Genomic DNA, 21,162 nt, shown 5'->3' on the forward strand with positions numbered 1-21,162 from the left:
CTATTTACTTTCCATCTTCTATCCTGATATCTAGCCTTTGCTTCTGTTTTGCTTAGTCGCATGGGACAAGCCCTGGGTTTATTATTTTAAGCTTTGCTGAACATGAACTGGTCTTTACACCGATTTGAGAGCATTTGCTTCCAATGAAAATCTGGTCTTAGATTACAAACCAGCGGTGCCGCTTCCCCTCCCAGGCGGGAGCGAGGAAGTCTTATTTGCCTAAAAACAGTGGGGAGGACAAACTGCTGTTTAAGCCCAACTGTTTTTTGGCATCAGTTAATGATGTAATCAAAGCTCACATTCTGTGTGTGTGATGTGACAGAGTGTATGTCTGATAGAGTGTTTTTTTCTCTGTGGGGGTGGCCTGGGAGCTCTGGTGTCTAAAGGGGGGAAATCTGCCCTTATGTAAAGCAGCACCATTGTATCTACATAAGTCTTCACTTAAGAAATCGCAGCCTTTTCTGGAGCTGCTCTCATGCAGCAGGGCCAGGCGGTTTTATATGGAACACAGAAAGCCTCCACTCTCCTAATGGTGTATATAATTCAGATGCCTGCAAGGCATGCTTTCAGGAATTCTTTTGCCTGAGGTAATGGGGAGCAAAGGCCATTTTAGGCCCTTCATTATTTCACTGAAGCTGGAAAGAAAACTATCTCCAGCCAGATTACCACAGACATTTTCATTAATTATCAATGAGTAAGCCTCATGCAAGTACTTAAAGATACTGGTAGGGAAAGAGTTAAGCCATGGTGTCTCAAAGGGCTATGGAACAGTGTGCTGGGAGCACTTCTTGAGTAATTAATAAATAACTAATTCTAACTCTGTGCTCACTTTAGTCTGTCCTGTAGAGGACAGTGCACAAAAGAGAGCTCAGCTGTTGAAATTCACAGCTCTCTGAGGTAGTTTACCTCACTCATGTTTCTTTTATGATTTATTATTTAAAACATCTGAATCGACTGCTTTTCCTCTTGAATAATGTTCATAACAATTATAAAATGACAGAGATGGAGGAGTATCTCTCTCTAATTCAGAAATCACACAATAATTGGGTTTGTGAATAGAACTGGGCACTCACACAAGCTCCATATTCATCATATGCAGAGCATTGCCATGCTCCAGCCTAAGTCTTCTGCTGTGTTTCCACCTGGGTCTGGCGGCTGTGTAACTCTCCTTAATGGAGCCTTATCGAGAACCCACAGGTTGCTGTTGGCACTCATGGGGCATTGTTATTAAAATTGGGTGCTTTGAAAAGCCACTGTCTGTGCAGGAGATTCATATTTCTGTGCCCTTCTTTTGTGCTGCAGTGTAACTCCTCCACCTAAGGTAAAAAAGAAAGCTCTGGGTAAATATTTCCCCACTTCCCCTGATAAAAACTAAATCTCTTTGTCAATGCAGATCCTTCTCAGACTCTGATGGCAGTAAACAAATGCGACAGTACAAGTCCTTTGAGTGGTTGTGTTTACTCTCTCTCCTTCTCACTGTTTGTGCTCTGAGCTTGAAGTTTCTCTTTTGTGGGAGAAAGGAGGTTATTTCTAAAAGTATTAAAACTCAATGCATTTAGAGCTGCTGCCTGTAAGCCCTACTAGTGCAAATTGTTGCCCTATTTTGTTGAGAGGAAAATCACCACTGTGTGTATGTGAGCATTTGTGTTTGTGACTGTCAGCTGACGTAAACAGGTTCTACTGACAATGCACATATATCTGTGTGTCTGTTTTCACAGGTGACGGACTGGACAACAGTGTGGCATCCCCTAGTACGGGCGATGATGATGACCCTGACAAGGAGAAGAAGAGGAATAAAAAGCGTGGCATCTTCCCTAAAGTAGCAACCAACATCATGCGGGCATGGCTCTTCCAGCACTTGACAGTGAGTATAAAGTAGTGATCTGTCTATCATTCTTTTTTAGGCTTTTTCTGTCTGCCAAATCCAAACTCTAGCCATCAAACCACATCATGCCTGGATATGTTTTAAAAGCTAAGGAGAAAAACAGCCTTGAGCTAGAGATGGTAGAGATGATCATTATTAAGAGAGTACTCTGTTTTTTTCTCCCCAATTTGCTCTTATTGGCGGAGCATGAGCGAGTTAATAAAAGGAGTTGCTCTTCATGATGGATCTATGGAATGAGTGTGTTTTGGTGAATGTGAGTGGCTATTATTTAGCATGGAGGTGGCTATGACAGTTCAGTATGGAGCAACAGGCAACTAGTTAGTTAGTTAGTGTGTGTGTGTGTGTGTGTGTGTGTGTGTGTGTGAGGGTGGGTGGGTGTGGGTGGGTGTGGGTGGCTGAGACACACAGTGGTTATCTGTCTGTGGGTGTCCCCACCTGCAATAGAAAAGCATTAGGGAAGCACACTGTGTTGATGTGGTCAGCTTTTCCTCTCACTCTTGATGAACTTTAGTTCCTCTATTTTGTTCACCACAAGCTAATCTGAGCATGACAAAGACACTGCTTATCTCCATATATCAACACCACAGACTTAACACACTGTTAAGTCACACACGGCACTCACAGGCCTGGTGGCGACTTTTACACAACCCCAGGTCTCAATTAAACACAGTGAAGTGGTTCCCTGTATGAATATAAATGCTGAACAGATGACTTTATGATTTGTAGACTACACACCTATTATGGCCACCAGTCATTGTTTTGAGGTGTTGAAAGGCAATGTGTTTCCAACCAGAGCGGAGTCAAAAGCGAACCCATTTGATCATTTCCAAAGCCTGCCCATGTGGTCACCCTCCATTCTCACATCTGTGCCACAGAAAACTACCTCAGGGGCCCCTGAAACCTTCATCTGCCCCCGGCCCCCCTTTACCCTGACACACACACATACACACATGAAAACACATAGAGTCACTCCTGCTAACCATCACCTTTAGGGGCCCCAGGAGAAAGGTGTGTAAAAAGAAAGCCATTTGCTAGTTCACACACAGTGCACTCACTTGCACTAGAGCTAGGAGTTATTGGTGAGAGCACACACTGTCTGCTTTGACCTGGTTTACTGGCCGTGTGGAAAGCGCTGGGTTATTGCTTTGTGTGTGTGTGTGTGTGTGTTGTGTGCGTGTGTGAGTGCGCTCTTTGGCGGACAGGCAGTGCAGCTAAATGTGGAGCCACTGGTGGGGAGGCTGAGCTTCTGCCAACAGCGGCCCCCTCAACCACAGGAGGCCTCCAGAGCACCCAGAACTGAAAGAGTGAAAGAGAAAAAAGAAAGGGAAAGAGTGGGAGCAGTGGAGAAAAAGAAAAAGAACACAATAAGTTGGAACATCATGCCTGCCAAAATGGTGACTATGCAGAGAGAGCGAGGGTTGGTGTTGGGGCATGCAGGCAGAAGAACCAACAGCATTCTGCTGTACACTCTACATAGCACACCATGCACTACACACAGCTGCAAGAAGAAAGCTCAGCATTTCTGTAGCAAGCTAAATGTGTACAATGGTTGACTGACCAGGGGATATAGCAGTCCACTTGCCTTCTGTCCCTGCCTGCTTCCTGGACGGAGACATTGACAGTCTCACCATGAGCGGAGAAGAGGAGAGGCGAAGCAACAGAGGGAGAACAAATACACAAAATGCATGGGAGGAGCCTCAGTAGTGCATTGGATGTCCACTCTTCTAACAGTTCAGTGTGCAAATGGGTCTGGTTCTTAGAGATAGTGGTCAGTGGCAATTAGCAGGCCTCAGAAACAATGCAGCCTTATGAAAGCCCTAATTTAATGTCTTAGATTTGGCTGTTGTAAAGTAAGAGGAGAGATCCTCAAGCTGGCACTGTAGATACCCGCAAGTCAAGAGAAATAAGGAGGCATCTGTCTATGTCACATGAGCCTACCAGTGAAACCAATGTACAGAACCGGAAACGTGAGGTGGGTGGTTAGACAAGATTACTCTGCTGTGGAGACAGGGAAAAGAGGAGGTGAAAGAGAAAGTGCATAAATAATGGGGAGGGATACAGACAGCAGACAAAAGTGTTTGCATATGTTCTTGTTGAGAATTTGGTTCAGTTTGAAAATGATCTGTAGATCTATATACTATTATCAGCTAATAAGACTGTACTTATTACTAGCCACTTCTGAGTGTTTAACTCTGTTGTAAAGCCCCAGTGTAAACATATTCCAGTAAACTTTGCAGCTCAGAAAGAAACAAAAATTCAAACTTCTTTGCTGTTGCAGTTGTTCCTTCTACAAACTTTGTTTGTTCGGTTTATCGATTGTTCCAGACATCCTGGGGAGAAATGCAAGACACTGCATACTGCCTTCCTTTCCTTAACTCTTTCTTCTCCACCTCCTCCTCATTAAACTTGTTACGTACCTCCTTTTGAAGACTGTATGTTCTTCTTTAATTGGCCCAAAAATGTCCAGCAAATGGAAGCCTCTGGCTCAGCATGCCTGTGGTTTTGTACTCAGCTCTCCAATGAAAAGGCAATTTGCAAAATTATGTGATAGAGTAATTAGACAAAATTCAGGCTTCAGATGGTTGCAACCCAGCCACTGCAAAGCCCTGGCGTTGAACAGCAGTGTTCAGCCGGCACTCGTAGCTCACTACTTCCTCTTATTTGTACACAGAGCTGGAGAACAGGGTGCTCTATCACAGCTCGTAAAAATCCAAACCGCAGCACAACATGATGTCCCTCTTCCAGTTTTTTTAATCACTTGTTCATGTTAGAAGAAAAACTGCAAAGCAACATTTGATACCTGCTACTTCAGTTAGGCCCTAAATTATCGCTCTTTGAACATGCACAATTCTAGTAACAGTTGTGATATCATTTTTTTTTTCAATCTGGGCTAAAGCATACTGTCACCACTGTCAACAGTGCTGCATTTTTTTTATACCAGAACCAGGTGTGAAAAGGAGGGGGAAGTGGGGGATAGGGGCTATGCCCTCTTCAGGAAGTTTGAGGGTGAATTTGTTCCCCCACAGTTAGAGGTTGAGAATGGGGGTGCAAAGCAGTGGGGTTTTTGTGTCCTGCCCTTGTGATGATTTCCAACATTCACTGGGCAGAATTACAGATGTTCAGCATATGACCTGCCTGAAAATAATGCCTTGGAAGGCACAGGGAGGTTTTTGAAAGGCTGGACTCCATTGTGGCTTAGAACAACACAGGTTGAGAGTCATTCTGGCACAGGGCAGTGGAGCTTCAAAAGTTCAGTAAATTTTGATTTGCACTACATGATCATGATCACATTATTCAAATCATATCAAACTTAAAATTTATGTAAAAAATTACAGTGCTGTGTTTTTTGTAGTGTTTTTTGTAGTAGTGATCTGTCTATTGTTCTTTTTCAGGCTTTTTCTGTCTGCTACAACACTGAAATCCAAACTATATCCATCAAACTGCATCATGCCTGGATATGTTATTAATCAAATTAATTAATCAAATCATCAATTAATCAAATCATATGTATGAATCAGAATTTATGTTTAGGTGCTATTTTTTTTATTAACTGCCTGTAACAAACTGGATATGCCCAATTGACAGGCTACATTATGTTAGTCAGTGAATGTTTCACTGTTTAGAACAAGTCATGACTGATAAGATCTCAGAAGCAATTCATACTGTGTCCCTTGCCACTTGGAGTATTGCATGCTTGGTGGTAAGAATCTACTCTATGCCTAAGTTATACTTCTTTTACTTTCATTTGGTTTGCTTACATCAAGGCTACTGATAATGACCAAAAATATGTGTGGGACCTGCCTTGTCAAAAAGAGAATAAGCACTCAGAGTTCATTCATATGAGCGGTGTATTTGGGGACTACTCCCAGTGGCTTCACCCAAAAAAAAAACGCAAAACAAAACAAAAAACTATCCTGGCCATTAAAGTTCAGGGTTCAGCCAGGCCTCAGATGCCATTAGTCATCGATTGTTTATTGCTGGAGCCTGAGGATGTCAGCGTGCTGGTCACCCATGGCAACCCTAGGCATGCTGTGTGGCCTTTAACCTGGCAGGGAGGCCTTGCAGGAAGCCCTCTTCTCCTTGCAGCTTCATCACTATGTCTGCACTGGACAGCCCTTGTGAGACTTAAATAAATACAACTCAAAAAACCATAACCACTGCAAAAATCTATGCCTCAGAATTGTCGTAGTGAGTGTGTGCTGTTTTATCATGCATTTATTTGTACAAAGAGCAAAAAGTCCATTCAGATTAATATTTGTAAATTCAATTTAATGTCCTAAGACTCTGGTTATTTCTTAATTTCATCTAAACACCTGGTCAGTACTAACAGTGGAGCTTAAATTAAAAGCTTCAACAATAATATGAGACTGTCAATATGAGATCTTAGCAAATGGCATTTTTAAAATGTTGCTTCATTAAATACTGTAGAATAAAATATTGGGTTTGAATATTACAACACATTTTGCAGTGGTTGTGTTGATATTGGTTGAGGTTGCGTGGCATGTGTGATCACACAGACAAATGACTCATGACAGCTTAGTATAAACACTTCCTTAGAATTATTGGCTTATATTTTTGGTGATGGTTCTGAAGTGACATCAGGTTGCTTTTGTCTTATCTGGCAACCTTGCTACTGAGGAAAAGCAACTCCAAGTGGTCTAATAGCAAGTCTGAACAGGCCCTACCTGTCAAAATATTTTTATCTCAATCTCTACTGCACTTTTGCCCTAAAGTCCTTTATAGCTTGTGTTTTAACTGTTTGTTGCAGTCAACTAAGCATCTGTCCACACTGCTTTCACCACTTTTTATTCTTCACTCTTGGATTTTTCATTGGTACTAAAGAAGCTTAAGTGAGTGTATGTGAAGCAATGACTTGAGGCTTGTTACTTGAAGTTAATGGCAAAGAAGAAGCCCCCAAGTCAATCTGGGCAAGGGCTATCTATTGAGCAAGGGTGCACCCCCACCCGTCACCCTCCTCCCACACCTTGTAATGAAAACATCATCAATTACTCTAGTGACAGGCCCCTGGGATGTGGGGCAGGCAAGCCGTTGGACCTTCTCTTTGTGGGATGGACACTCTAGCCACCCCCCATGTCCCCCGGAGAGGGAGAGAGCGAGAAAACCACATGTATCCATCATTTGCAAGCCTTCCAGGCTGACAAGGTAAAGACACTGGTGTGTCATTTGAAGAATGGGTTGAATTGGCAGACCCGCATGGGCCGCCAGTGGCCGATGGACGCCTCCCTGTCACTGATGATGGTGGCTTTTCTCTGGCCATCTGTGCCATGATTGATGAGTGGGACATTGCCGAGGCTTTCTCTTCTCCAACTGCAGTGGCCCAAACATTGGCTGTGCCTAAACATTAAACATCATTATGGTGTTAATGAGAAACCATCTCACAATGACCTCTTCCCTCATCTATTGCTCTTTTCTGGCTTTCCCCTCTTTCTCCAGCATACTAGATTTGGACCACTATCTCTGTGTGTAACATCCCTCAAGGGCAGTTTTAATTTATATAGCCTCTGAACTGTTGAGGATTGGCATCCACAGTCATTCCAGACCGACATTAGCACTTTCCCAAGTCCAACAACTATATAATGTTAAATCACTTTTCGTCCATTTGTCATGCACCTGCTTCCAGGTGGATCTCATTTGATCCTACACTCTCAGCTTGTTAACAGCTTCTGTTGGTGTCTGCACTTTTACTGTGTTGTCTGCCGTGTCTGACTTGGGTTTCATTATCAGAAGTGTGTGAAGTGTTAGCTTGCCAAGGAGGGCAGCCGATGGCTTTTGTATGTGATTTCAACCTCAATTGGCTTCTTCTTAGCATAGCAAGTGGTCCAGGTTGGGTGTTGCAGACCATACTGGCTTGCTTAATCCTGGTAAGTTCTGGTTTCACTGCAGCACTCAATGAAAGGCCTAGTCATCGCAGCCTCTCAAAGGGTGGCTCTGGTGTGGAGTTCCCCACCGCAGCTTTGCTTCTCACTGGGGCCAGCACAGTACATCCTGCTGAGACAGCAAGTAGAAGTCTTGAGGCCTGCCATGTTCTATCTGTCTGTGTGCTGTGATTTTAAAACAAGATATATGCAGGCACTGCATAGAAACATGTTGTTATTGAGTCTTATGAGGCATTGGTAATCAGGGATTATGGGAGGTGATTGAGTCCACCAGGGCAGATGAGTACACCTGGAGGCAAAACATATAAAAAGGATTTTTTAAAAAAGGGGTTTAGTATCTGAAGTTCAGTCAAAGAAAAAGCTGTTGACTCTGTCCTGCATAAACCTTTGGAGTGAGGTGTCACTACTTTGGCATATAATGCATCCGAATCTGGTCATGATGAAGGGTGTGGATTGAGGCTAGTGCAAGCCTGGATGATCTACTTCTGTGTGTGCCTTTGTCCAGTCTATGTAGCAATCTGCAGGGCTTGGGGATATTTCTGCCTGTAGTCAGCAGCTCAATATCTTTTACTTACAGTGACTCCAGCTCCCAATCCCACCCCTAGAGCAGAACTCCACCAGATACACTCCTTCCAGTGTTTGGGTCTCTGTGTGTGTGTGTGTGTGTGTGTGTGTGTATTATGTGGCAGCGGAGGTGCACTGTTTGCTGAATTAATTTAGCAATTCAGTTCCTCCTCCTTATAATATCAGCCTTGCGTGTTGCTGTGAACCTTTTAATGCGTCTCTCTGAGGAATTCTTTATTAAGAGCCACAGGAGCCATTGCCATCCTGAGCTCTGTTTCACATACATTTTCTTCTCTCTTAAAGATAAGCAATGGCAAAATTGATAAAATAAGCATACACTCCTAAGGGTATCAGGCACACATAGAGGGGTGCCATCCACTATCTATTTGAAAGAAAAAGAATAGAAAAGCATTTGTCATTTTTAACAGTTTGGTCATTGGCCACATTGTCTTGACTGGAAAATAATTTAAATGAATTTCTGCCATTGGCTGTACTTGCAGAAATAGATTAATGGACCATGTATGACCATAGACTCAAATTTGAGACTCTTTTCAAGCCCAGTGAAGGAGAGAATCATGTGAGTGTGTCTACGACACTTTTAACTGTAAGATTTATCCCATTTATTCTAGATTTATCCAAGAGCTGGCAGATGATGAGGCTTGACTTTTCATGCCAGTGCAATAAGAGATGCATGACTGTATGGTTGCTGCATTCAGAGTACCTGCTGATCCTTGTCATCCCCGTGGAGATTCAGCAGCAGCACAGCAATCCATCCATGCTTTGTCTCTGAGATGGAGTGTGTTGTACATGCTTCGAGCCAGATGCGATTCCATTTCATCTGATTAAATCCCTACACCAGCTAACAGTACGCATTAAAAAACTAGCAGGTTGTGTGTGTGTGTGTGTTAGAAAGAAGAGAAACAATCTTTCCTCTCCCTGCTCCTCTCTGTTAAAAGTGGAGCATTTTTGTGGTCATGGATGAGGTGATGCACTGAGTCAAGGCACTGCTCACTTGTTTGTTACGATAGATTAATTCATCGATTTGTAAATGCTGTGCATTGATGGGGAAGGTCTTTCTGTAGCATAGAGAAATAATTAGAGGGGGGGGAGTACTGGATTGGAGTTGGGAAATGTTCACCATATCCCCACCATGTCCTTGTTTTTTCCATTTCTACTTGCTTGGAATGGGCATACGGGAGCAATTGTAAAATGCCCTTACCTAGTTCTAAATCTTCTTCAACTGTGACCAGGTTTCCCCTCCTCAGCTGCCTCTCCCATGAACATTAATTAAAACAGTGAGGGCAAAAGGGTAATTATGATAATAACATAATAATATAGCATGGGTTATTAGAATTTAGTTTCCCACCTCCTCATTCAAAAATGCTTCCTTTTAGTATCAAATTTCAGTGCCATTAGCTAAAAGATAATTTCCTTGAAAGTACAGGCACGGGAATGGTCAAGGAGCAATATAGTAACCCGATTCTGTTCCCATTAAATGCACCATGAGTTTCCATACCATGGGGGCCTCCCCTGATCTCTGCACTGAGCTTGATTTTGGCTGAGAGAGCAAAGGAGGAGAGCAGCTGCTGTGTAACCAACTGTGCCTTTATAGACGTTGGTAGCTGTTTGCATTTCACTCTCGGTCCTCTTGACAATTTCCAGCACAACAATTTGTTTTCTTTGGAATAAGAGGAGACAAACCTAGCTGGTGCAGCTTTTTATACTTAAGCAAAATGCTTAGTGGCTTATTCTCTCTCAGGAGAGAGTTTGGGTGGTAATGTGTGGCACTGGACTGCTGCTGGTTATACCTACCTGGTTTGCCTTCTCCTCCTAAGTGCCTTCCAGCTGTGGTTTGGCATGCCACGTGGCCTGCCTCGTTTGCTTTTCAATGTTCCCCCTACTCAAATAGGCTGTAATTACAAGCTCAAAGAGGTTTAGTGGTCCAGTAAACTACGTAATCACCCCACCCCCACTCGCCTGAATTAACCCCGAGTCATCAGCGGCAGTCCAGCAAACTCACAGTAAGCCTAAAGCATGTGCGACCCTCTCTTATTACCCTGTGACTGTGAAGCAGCAGGTGTGTGGCAACATGCATCACCTTTAAACATGTTAAATGTGGCTTTCTAGCCTCATTGCTGGAGACTGTAATGACAATGAAGAACTGGTTCAGCACCCCCTATTGTTTAAACTTCTCCCAGGTCAGTGATAGCCTTTAGCCACCACCACCACCTGTCTTTATCCACCAAATGTACCAGCTACACAAGAATGTGACTGGGCAAATTTGATCAAAAATCATTCAACATACAACATAAGACCCATGCACATGCCCATACATAAGACCCAGTGAAAGAAATACCATCATAGTGTAACTGTATGAGCTGTAAAAAAATGCAAAGTAAAAATAAGCATTTTGTAAACAAAAAGTATTTCATATAGCACCGAATATGTATTGTATAGTTATATATAATATAGTTGTATATAATGCACACCTTGTGTGTGTGTGTGTGTGTGTGTGTGTGTGTGTGTGAATGCCAGTGGTAGAATTCCCACATCTACTGACCGTGCAAAATATACATCTGTGCTGCAATATGTAAAGCCATTCAAATGCTTCCACCTACTCCTCCAAATGAAGTGGTCCTCAGCTCTTCTCATGCCCTAAACTTTTGCTAATCTCTGCCCATCAAATTTTGCATGTTATACTATGGATCATTACTGCAGGTCTGGATTTAATGATGTAGCATCTCATCCAGCTACAGAAAGCTTAGTGGTTTACTTTGAATATGATCTGTAATCCAGACCATTTCCCTGCTTTAATTGTAGACACATTTTTCCCAAGTGCAACCAAATCAAGTGGATTTGTTCCCTACCCGTAGGCGCTGCAGCACACCCTCGCCCCTAAACCAACAAAAGATGTTTTTAACATGGAGCGACTAATTAGTGTGCTAAAGACGAGTTTTGACATATTTCCTTTCCTTTTTTTTATCTCCAGGACAGATTAAAGAAATCTATTGGGTGAAATTTCTCCAGCTTTTCCTGGTTGTAGAATATGTCTTTCTAAAAACAGAGGCTGTGAATTATTCATGTGCTGGCTTTGTGTTCGTTTAGTTGGTTGTGAATTTCAAAAATCGCTGCCCTATGAAAGAGGGTCTTCGGCATTCCCAACCACTATAAGCCAGTCAGGCAGTGGGCATCTTAAACCCTGGCCTCTAGTTGTTTTCCAAATGTGAGATATTCTTCTACTCCTCCCCCACAAAATTCGACCACATATACACACACACGCATATATTTTTGTTATTTTGTAATTCATACTAGGATCTTTGGATGAGATGGGGTTGCAAAAGCTTTGTGCTGTTATTTTTTTCCCCTTACTTTCTCTCTCTATTGCGCTCTCATTCTCCCCCTTCAAAGCCTGTTTTGTTGCTCCCTAACGAGGGCCAGTGCTGCAAATTTATGCCACCTACACAAAAAGGAATTTGCTGTGGCTTTTGTCTCTGAGGGATATATCGGAACATTTGAGAGTAACATCTTCAGAAATTACATCTCTCATTTGATATCGAAAGAGAAGGTTCATGGTGCCATTCAATGCTGTGTCCATGACTAAGGCAACAATAACCACTCGATTCTCCCCTGGAAACAATGAGTGTGTATGCAGATGTTGAAGGTAATCTGGGAGCTTGTGGGCCTGGCAAGCTCAACGTTAACACGAACTAAGCTGCTGGCAGAGGAACAGTAAACTTCAGCCCAAATCTGTTTATTCAGAAGCCCATGGAGAGAGGTGGAAGCCTATGCCTTCCTAGAGAGGGAGCGCCTCTGAGATGGGCCGTTGATGTGATACTCTGAGGACACCTCAGCCAAAAAGGCCCCCGGATGCAGCCCCAGGCATTCCTGAGGGGCAGCTCAGTTTCCATGGGGATTAGGTCCATCGAATACATAGGTGATACAGCAGAAAAGATCCAACTGAAAAAGACCCATACACCTCAAAATAGTTCCCAAGTGGTTTTGGCTGTGTAGAAACTGCCTGACAGGAAAACAATTCTGTAGTGCCTGCTATGCAGTTTTCTTGGCAGAGCGGACAGTTAATGGAGGTTATGACTAGACGCTGACTCTGGGAACACTCATTCATATCTAGCTTAGTGTTCTTTAGCATGGAGATATTAGCTTATTTTCCTCCATATGTGATTTAAGAATTGCACCTCTTGTCCTGTGTTCTGCACTCTTTGGGAATCATAAGACACGATTTCACCACAGGCTCAATATTATTAAGTTAATCTTGTGCAGAAAGCCTCTTTAATCTGAATCACACAAGAAGAGGAGAAATGTTGCTTTAAATAGAAAAATGATAATAACACTAATGTGGATAATGAAGACCAATCAGGGTTGGGGGATGAGCTAGATGGTTTGTTTCTAATTGTAATTAACTGGATAGATAGGTCACAAAAAGAGATGTCCACCATCAGCTCTAGGGAGGATGTGTTCATTCCACCCGGCCCAGCCAGTGCCAAATGTTGACTAATGAAGAAATATGTCCAAGACTCAGGCTTGAGTTGGAGGAGAACATGAGTTGAAGGAGAATCACAAAGATAAAAGCAACTTCTGAAACGAATCTCTGCACTGAGTGAACTGAAGGATTGCATTTGGTGGTGTGATACAATGCACTGTTGGAGCTGGTCCAGACATCCCTTCTCATCAAAGCACCCACAACTGTGCTGACTTTGCCCACAAAAACATGAAGCAATATCTTATAGTACATCACTTTCAAGTAGCACCAGCTCTCTCCAGCTCAGCTTATTAGTATTATTTTACTGCCTCTAAAAACTGTCCAATGGGCAAATAAATGATACCCCCCTGCAGTGCTACCCCCTATTTTCAGCCGCCTACTCTGGAGCCATTTTGGGTAAGGGGACATCACTGTGGGTAAGGGGGTTCAGGGGCAGGCTGAGGTGAGAAGGGAGTGGGGTTTATGTCAGTACTGTGTGTGGAGCTTCAGTCTGCTTTTCACAGAGAGAGGAGGGGTTAGTCCCAGTCTCTTATCTCTCTGATAGCACTTGGACTCTACACTCAGCCCTTCCATGCTTGGGCCGAGGAGGCCACAGAGGAAACAGGCTTTGAGAGTACTGGTGCTCTAATACTCTCTTTCTCTCTCTCTGATAAGATTCATGGCAGTACAAAAAATGCACAGGGAGGACACAGCTCTCCTGGCATGCATGGCTGCAGACAGGCTGGAAATTCTGATGAAAGGAGTAGTATATTTGGACAAGGCATATCATTAAGATAGGCGGAGGAAGGCAGGGAGGATGCGTCGATATTTTCCATCTGTTCTTCGAATGCTGTTTTTGCATTTTTGCAAAAAAAAAAAAAAAAAAAAAAAAAAAGAGAGACACAGCAGCCAAGCCTGAGAAAACTTACCCAGGCCAGCTTGCCTAGTGGATTAAAAATATCCAACCTTCCTTGGGCTACAATAAAGAGTACACTCATACAAATAATGTCTCCATGCATGATGCTGATATAATTTAAATCATATTTACATATTCTTTAACATATATGTTAATGGTATGCTATAATTGACACTATGACATAAATTTTAATGTTTTATATATGACAAGACATAATGTCTTTATATATGACAAGACATTTAATATATGACAAGACATATTGTACAGATATTTCAGGTATCTCAGGTATATTTACAGATATTTCTTTCCATAACAGTGACTTATGAACTTCATCTCCTTAAACTAAGCTGAGCTTAACCTGGTCAGCTTATCCATTAAATTGTGGGTATGTTGCCATTGTCACCTTACAGCTCAAGGGTTCCCAGTTCGATCATGAGGATGGGTTACTAAGTGTGCAGAGTTTAGTATGATGTATCCACATGTTTGTGTTGGATTTCTCCAGGTTCTCTGGTTTCCTCCCACCTCCCAGATACATACCAGTAGGTGAACTGTCTATGCTAAATTGACTCTAGGTGTGAAGGAGTATGTGAAAGTATGTGTATATGGCCTCCTATGATGGATTGGCCCCCCATTCAGGGTGCCTCAAGTGCAATGTTCGCAGGATTGGCTCCAGATCCACCACAACTATAAAGTGGTTCCTTAAGATGAATGTTTAAAAAGTGCAAAATAATGTGTGCACACATTATGATTTCCTGAGCTTGATTTTTTAATCTTTTGACCAAATAAAAATCCAGATACAAATAAAAAATATTTTTGTGGCTTTTTCTTAGGCTTACTCAACCATACTCCAGGAATGCTTTGGTATAATGGAATATGTCGGTGGACAGTGGTCATGTCGAATGTGTGGGCAGTAGGAGGTAGTGACTGTGAATGGAGAGGGAAATCTAATAGAGGAATGAATGGTGAGGAGAGACTGTCAAAACAGGCGTTAAGCACCATGGGAAGCATGGGTAATCAGGCCCTAATGAGCACTGTTATTGAGCTGTGTAATACGTACCTCCCCTCCCTTCAACCTCACTCTCTGTAAACCTATTTCTGTTGGAAGCAGTAGTTTTCTAGGATTCACTGTAACAACAAAAGTGAAGCACTGTCTATTCTGTAGGAGAAAAATAAATAGTGTACTGGAGGTACTGTGGTTAGTTTATCTGTATATGAATATGTTCTGAATGTTTCTATTGGCAATCAGATTAAATGACATAATATTACCACAGAGGTGGCAACTATACTGGAGGCATAAGCTCAAACTAGGCAAGTATAATAAAGCCGAAAAGCAGATAACCTACATTAAATTCACCAACTAAAGCTCCTTTGCACCCTACACATTTGGCTGACATGACATGGCAGAATTTCAGTCCAGCAATTGTTGCCTAGGGTTACTGGTATTAACAGTCTGATGACAGTGAGATATAGAAATGAAACGAAGGCTCCCCAGAAGGCAGCATGTCGTCTCTCAGTCTACAATCTGGGCCATCCAGAGCCATCTCTGGAGTGGGAGTGCGTGTGGGCCAGCCAGCTATAGAACAGGCCACGTTTGTGTTGTCTTGTAGCCTCTGGCGTGGCTTTTCCTGAGCTCAGTCACAAGGCCTATGTTCCCATGGCTGTCCCACAGCCTACAATATGGTTCATGCAAATCCTCACCCACATAGTGATGCTCTCAACTTTTACTCGCTACAAATCCCAGTTTAAAATTATAATGCTACCTAAAATGAAATCAAGACATTATTGGGATATGGTGGTGTTAGATTGTTGTCAGAAAGTCAGAACATTAAGGTTCAGGTGACTGTAAGAATAGTGTCTGTGCATCACAGAGCTTGCTGTTATGGCCACATAGAATTAGCCAGGATATAAACAAAACTCTTGACAAAAGTGGCAACTAAGAGGGGAAAGAAAAGCAAGGAAGAAAAAAAAAAGTAAAAAAGGGCCTGGAGGCAACGTGGCAATTATAAATTTCTGCATGAAATTAGCCACAGTTTGTTCCAATTACCTACAATCAGATCACATGGAGATGACTGAGCAATATGAAAACAGCCCCCTTTCTCTGGGAATCACAGTAAACAAACATGCATGAAGTGACATAAAAAACATTCCAATTTATTATGCTTACAAAAAATGTTGACAAGTTGTACTATGTCTTTTAACAAAAGGACTTTATTTGATACTGTTGTTTACCACCTAATCCTAATTAAATTCCTTTGCTTTATGATGTACAAACCTTTTTTGCAGTTTAACCTATTATCATATCTTTACTATTATGCTATTCATATACAGTTGGTTCAGTTTGTATGTTTGTATATGTCCATATTAAAACAGCTTTTTTTGTCTTCTAAAACAGCTTTTTTGTCTTTGCCTAACTAAAAGCTTTCACCAATCACTAACATGACATATATAAAGGGCTCAGGTGTGTTGTACAGTACAGGCAAGTATTGTTTCACAGGGCACTCTGGAGTATTAATTTTTGTACTAGAGACTTCAAGTTGTGTTGATGAGTCCACACCTTCTAGTCCAGTTTAAGCACTTGATATGGTTTAATCCATGGCAAGCTCAGGCACTAGTAATGGGTTTAGAGATGCTGATCTACCAGTGAAGCATGGGGCTACCCAGTGACCCACATGTTCTCATGATAGCAAAGTGTGAGAATATGCTAGCTAACTCATATATAAAGTTCCAAATAGTTAATATTACAGTCTATGAACATTCTACAAGACATTATTCTGAGACCAGGGGTATTGTGTTGAATACTGAGGAGTAAGGGACACATGAATGCAGGAGAGGTCATTTTTAAGTGATGCTATACAAAGCAGGTCCTCTCCCTGTCTCTGTAGCATAACTTTACTGGGGACACTCTTGTCTACTCTTACCATTTTAAAAGCCCCACAGAGACTGTCGTCTTCTAAGCCAAATGTGGATTAGTCTTCTAGTCACCAGGTTCCACTCAGGTCCACCACAACAAAGATTAAAGTTTTTTGTTTTTTTTTAGGGGGAGGAGGTTCCCCCATTTTCTTTGGTCATGCTAGTGCCCACCCACTAGTTAACTCTCCCCATTCACATGACATCTACCAAACTGCCAAACATGCAGCGTCACAGTGCAGCGTAACACACTTGGAAGAAAACTCTATCTGCCATATTCTACAAGCATGAGCTCCCAGACTGCCATGCATGAGCGACCCATGATTGCCATGACAGGGGTGAGAGAATATGGCTGTGCCATTGTTGGGACTCAATTTGTGATCTCCGGATGATAGGAGATAAGATAACACTTTTTCATTGTACTACTTGGGAACCCAAAGATTAAAGACTGCCGTCAACTGCTATTAAAGGACAAGACTGATTACAAAAGGACAGTTGGCACATCATATCCGGCAGAGATTTACATACAGGTGTTATTGGTGGTACTCAAACAGTGAGAAATGGATACCCTCTATTCCATGGAGAAGATGTGTTTAGAAATCTCTATTTCATATTCCGTATTCATGGCAGCACAGCTAAGGGGCACTGCACTGAAATAAATTGGAGTGGGGTTGTACAACATGGCACTCCTAATTAATGTTTCTGTTTCTACACTTCACTAAACTTTATAATTGGCTTGCCTTTTTCACTGCCATTAATTACATTATTTCATATTCCATTAATGGCTCTAAGAAAGAGACACACCTTGCTTTTTCTCACTAATTAACAACTGCTTTGCCACTTTTTGCTCTCGATGTGTGAGCTGCGTCTCCCTCCTGCATTGCAGCAGCCCAATTGCACTAGCAAACACATTCATTAATTGATTTATTTACACACTCTGCTTTTGTGTGCGTTTTTGCAGCACCCCTACCCCTCAGAAGAACAGAAAAAACAGCTGGCCCAAGACACTGGCCTTACCATACTACAAGTGAACAACTGGTAAGTCAATTGTACTTTTTGTGTTTACATGCAAACAATAGCCTTGCCTCTGGCAAGCAGTGTCTAATTATTTGAATTAATAGTCCTCCCAGTCCCAAAGCCTGACCTCCCTTCCCCTTACTACCTCATCTGCCTGCACATCAATCCACCCAATAAGATAGCTCTAGGATTTCTCAAGAGACAATGCGTCAATGTTCTGAGTGTGAACCTAATAGCAATTCCCTTGAGAAGTGAACCTCGCATGTCTCTCTAAATCCTATTCCAAAACCTAGCCTGTATTGCACACTTGCATGGGACACACAGTTAACTACCTCCTGTGATTCCTCGGTTCCCATTGCTGGAGTCCCAATAAATTTGGAGTGAGATTTCATCCCAGGTCACATTTCATTGGAGATAGCCATCAGCACGTACTTACCATTATTAGCTGTGTCTAACGAATGGCCCAAGAGAGGTGGGGGAGGCCACTGAAACCAGGTTCAGACTGGCACTTTTGATAGCAGTCTTGTAAAAACCAATGCCACACATTTATTTTCCACAAGGTTGCCAGGTCACAACATGAAAGTCTCACCCAGCCTGTGTGATAGCTTTTATTACATATTCTATAAAGCTAAGAGATTAATATGCTCTAATCTGTTTTGTTGAATCAATTGGCCTTGATGTAGGCAGAGCCTGTGTTTAACAGGCCATCGCTGGATGTGGACATCAGCCTAGACTGGAAATATGGGAGACATATTAAAGCCCATTAGGGCAAATGTAATTTCTGACAACATAATCCGTGCCATTGTTCAATTTGGTACCTTGGAGACAACAGCCTACTCGCAATATACGCCTTCAGCGGATTAATTTTCGCAAATCCAGTATTGGTGATGCACAGTCTGAATAACACCAGGGAATATTGTTGAGGTTATCAATTTCTGTGACCTCACAGTAACCCATGGGAAATTCTTTTGGCCACATTATGCCCTGGAGAACAGGTTGTCACATGACTATGTTCCTCATTTAACCAGTTCTTGTGTGGCAGGGCTGATAGTGGAATTGTAGCAGTGCAAACTGAGCATGTATGTGCGTTATTGTGTCACATTTGTGTTATTAATGATGAGTCAGGGGTGGTTAAAGGCTAGGGTTTAATGCTAAACCCTGCATGCTAAGATGTTTGTGCCCTACACACATTGTTTTCTACAGTGAGTGTGTGTGTTTTAATGTGCTTATATGTGTCTAAGGGAACTGGGGAAATGTGGAAAGTATCTTAGGAGAAAAAGAGGGAGGGAGAGAGAAGGAAGGAGAGATAGATATACACACACTCCATGGGGTAGTATGCGGGATCTGCAGCTCCATAGGCCTGTAGTGCATGGTAGGAATCTCACCATTGGGCGTCTCCATGGCAACCCCTGGTGATGTTACCTCCTGACCCACTGATTTTAAAGGCAACATCCTGAGCTGGGATTCTATTTATCAGGCAAGTCAAAACACAGGGCCAACACAGCGCTGAGCACTCCAAAACCAGAGTGATGAAATTCATCAAACGGAGCAAGCAACAGCAGCCACTCTAGATTAAACCAACATTATCTCCTTTCACAAACATGCACATTTTATTCACTTATTTTTCAGCCTGTCTCATTAGAAACTAGTTAGGTGATTTATGGTCACAATCAGTGCATTCAGTGCTGTCCTCATATTCAAACCAATTAACTATGTGGGGGTAAAGAAGAGATCAGCTATGCTGCTGTAGACTTGTTAACACACATGTAATGCTTCATTATTGATGAGGGCCCTGTGGATCGGCAAGCTGGGGATTAAATAAAAATGCTAAAGCAGGGGAGGGTGTGCACTCAGGAATTATTGTTTCAAGCATGGCTTTCGGGGCGATTTCAAACTGGATATTTAAATTTGAAAAACAGTTGCTCCCACAATGGCACTCAAATCTGCATGGGAAAATCTGAATAAAAAAGCACATAGATGAAAACACATGGCAAAGATGTACTTTTATTCACACCCATGCACACAGTGTTATGCTCATATGAGCACTGAAACAGAAACACATGCGTGAGCACACATTGTTAAGCTGAAACAGGCAAGCAGTGGGTGGAGATTGTGGATTGACTACAACATCTATTTTTGGCAACTGTGCTCAGGTTGATATACTGAGATATTGTGTTATGTTACAGAAAGTACAGTGAAAAAGACCTGTAGATCCATTACAGTAACAAGAGAGAGAGAGGAAGAAAGAGAAAAGAAGGGAGAGACAGAGAGAAAAGGAAAAGGAGTTTTAGTCTCTGATGATAACAGAGCAAGTGTGTGTTCTCAGAATGCTCCATAAAGAGCGCTGATGTGAAATCAATGGGCGGGTCATCGGGTTTCGCATGTCCAGTCCTCCCTTCCTGGCGGAATTTAATAATGCCCTTAAAGATGGTGTTTAAACCTCAGGGATGGATTGTTTTGTCAATAAGACGGCTTTTATGAAAGTCTTAAAAGCATGGCGAGAAGTGTGGCGGCGCTACTTTAGAGAAATAGCGTCCTGGGATCCGGTTTCTCTGCCTGAGAGAATGACAGAGAGAGAGAGAGAGAGAGAGAGAAAGAGAGAGAGAGACAGAGAGAGATGATTGGCATGCTTCACCTTGCTAACAGCCAGGCCTGCTTATGATAAAAGCAGTTGAAACTTGTTCAGAGTAAGCTATTGCTGATTGCTCCATGCTCAGAATGTGTATTCATTGGCAGTGCTCTTTAGCCTTGGTGGAAAAACGTGACCTCTGATCTAGCGTGTATCTCTAATGATTGTTACACTGTTGTAGTGGTTGTTTATGTGGGTTTAGAGTTTTCGGGTGATTCTAGATTAGGTGTTTTCACACGTTAGACACTGATTGTGTGCTCATTGCCTGTGTGTGTGACCCACAGGAGATTTTACAGGGCTGTAAATGAGGTGTGTGTGTGTAGTATGTGTATGCCCTAAAGCAGCTTTCATAGCGCCATGCTGTAAATGTGCTTTTCCATGAATCTCTGTGGCTTTTCACTGAAACACCAGCTCTACCTGGGGTCACCCTGCTGAACAAAAGCCATATTTACCCCTTCTCACCACATAAACACACTGCCACACACTCGCCTCGCCCCATGAACTTCAGGAACGTCAGCCAGTGCAGATTGATGAGGCTCTGTATTTTTATTGTTTGTCCTTCTCCTCATTTGGGCTCAATCAGTTCTTGAGTGTTTGCTAACAATTGTGCCATACTGGAATTTCTGCACTTGCTCAGACCTGATCTCTATCTGCGTTATGTCAACAACAGACAAGTTGGAGTGGTTCTGTGTGTATGAGATTGTGTTTGTGTGTTTGGGTGGATGTGTATGAAAGCATCTGAGAGTGTGCATGTGTGTATATGTTACTTGTGAGAAAGTGTTTCCTCCTCATGAAGCCATATTTTGGGGGGGTGGTTGTTGTGTGTGCATTGTTGCTGTTCCTTTGTTTCTGAGCTTGGGGATGTACTGT

General features: G+C 42.4%; 1 protein-coding gene across 2 annotated transcripts in view; it reads left to right on the top strand.

Annotated features, from left to right (window-relative positions):
• meis1b (Meis homeobox 1 b) overlaps positions 1-21,162 on the top strand; it is a 56,156-nt gene that overhangs the window by 23,847 nt on the left and 11,147 nt on the right. For both annotated transcript variants that reach the window (XM_026935614.3, XM_026935610.3), the window contains exons 8-9: positions 1,719-1,864; positions 17,608-17,684. In XM_026935614.3, coding sequence (XP_026791415.1) covers positions 1,719-1,864; positions 17,608-17,684 — 223 coding nt within the window. The remainder of the gene's footprint in view (positions 1-1,718; positions 1,865-17,607; positions 17,685-21,162) is intronic.

The sequence above is a fragment of the Pangasianodon hypophthalmus genome, chromosome 3 (assembly GCF_027358585.1).
Source record: "Pangasianodon hypophthalmus isolate fPanHyp1 chromosome 3, fPanHyp1.pri, whole genome shotgun sequence".
Classification (NCBI taxonomy): domain Eukaryota; kingdom Metazoa; phylum Chordata; class Actinopteri; order Siluriformes; family Pangasiidae; genus Pangasianodon; species Pangasianodon hypophthalmus.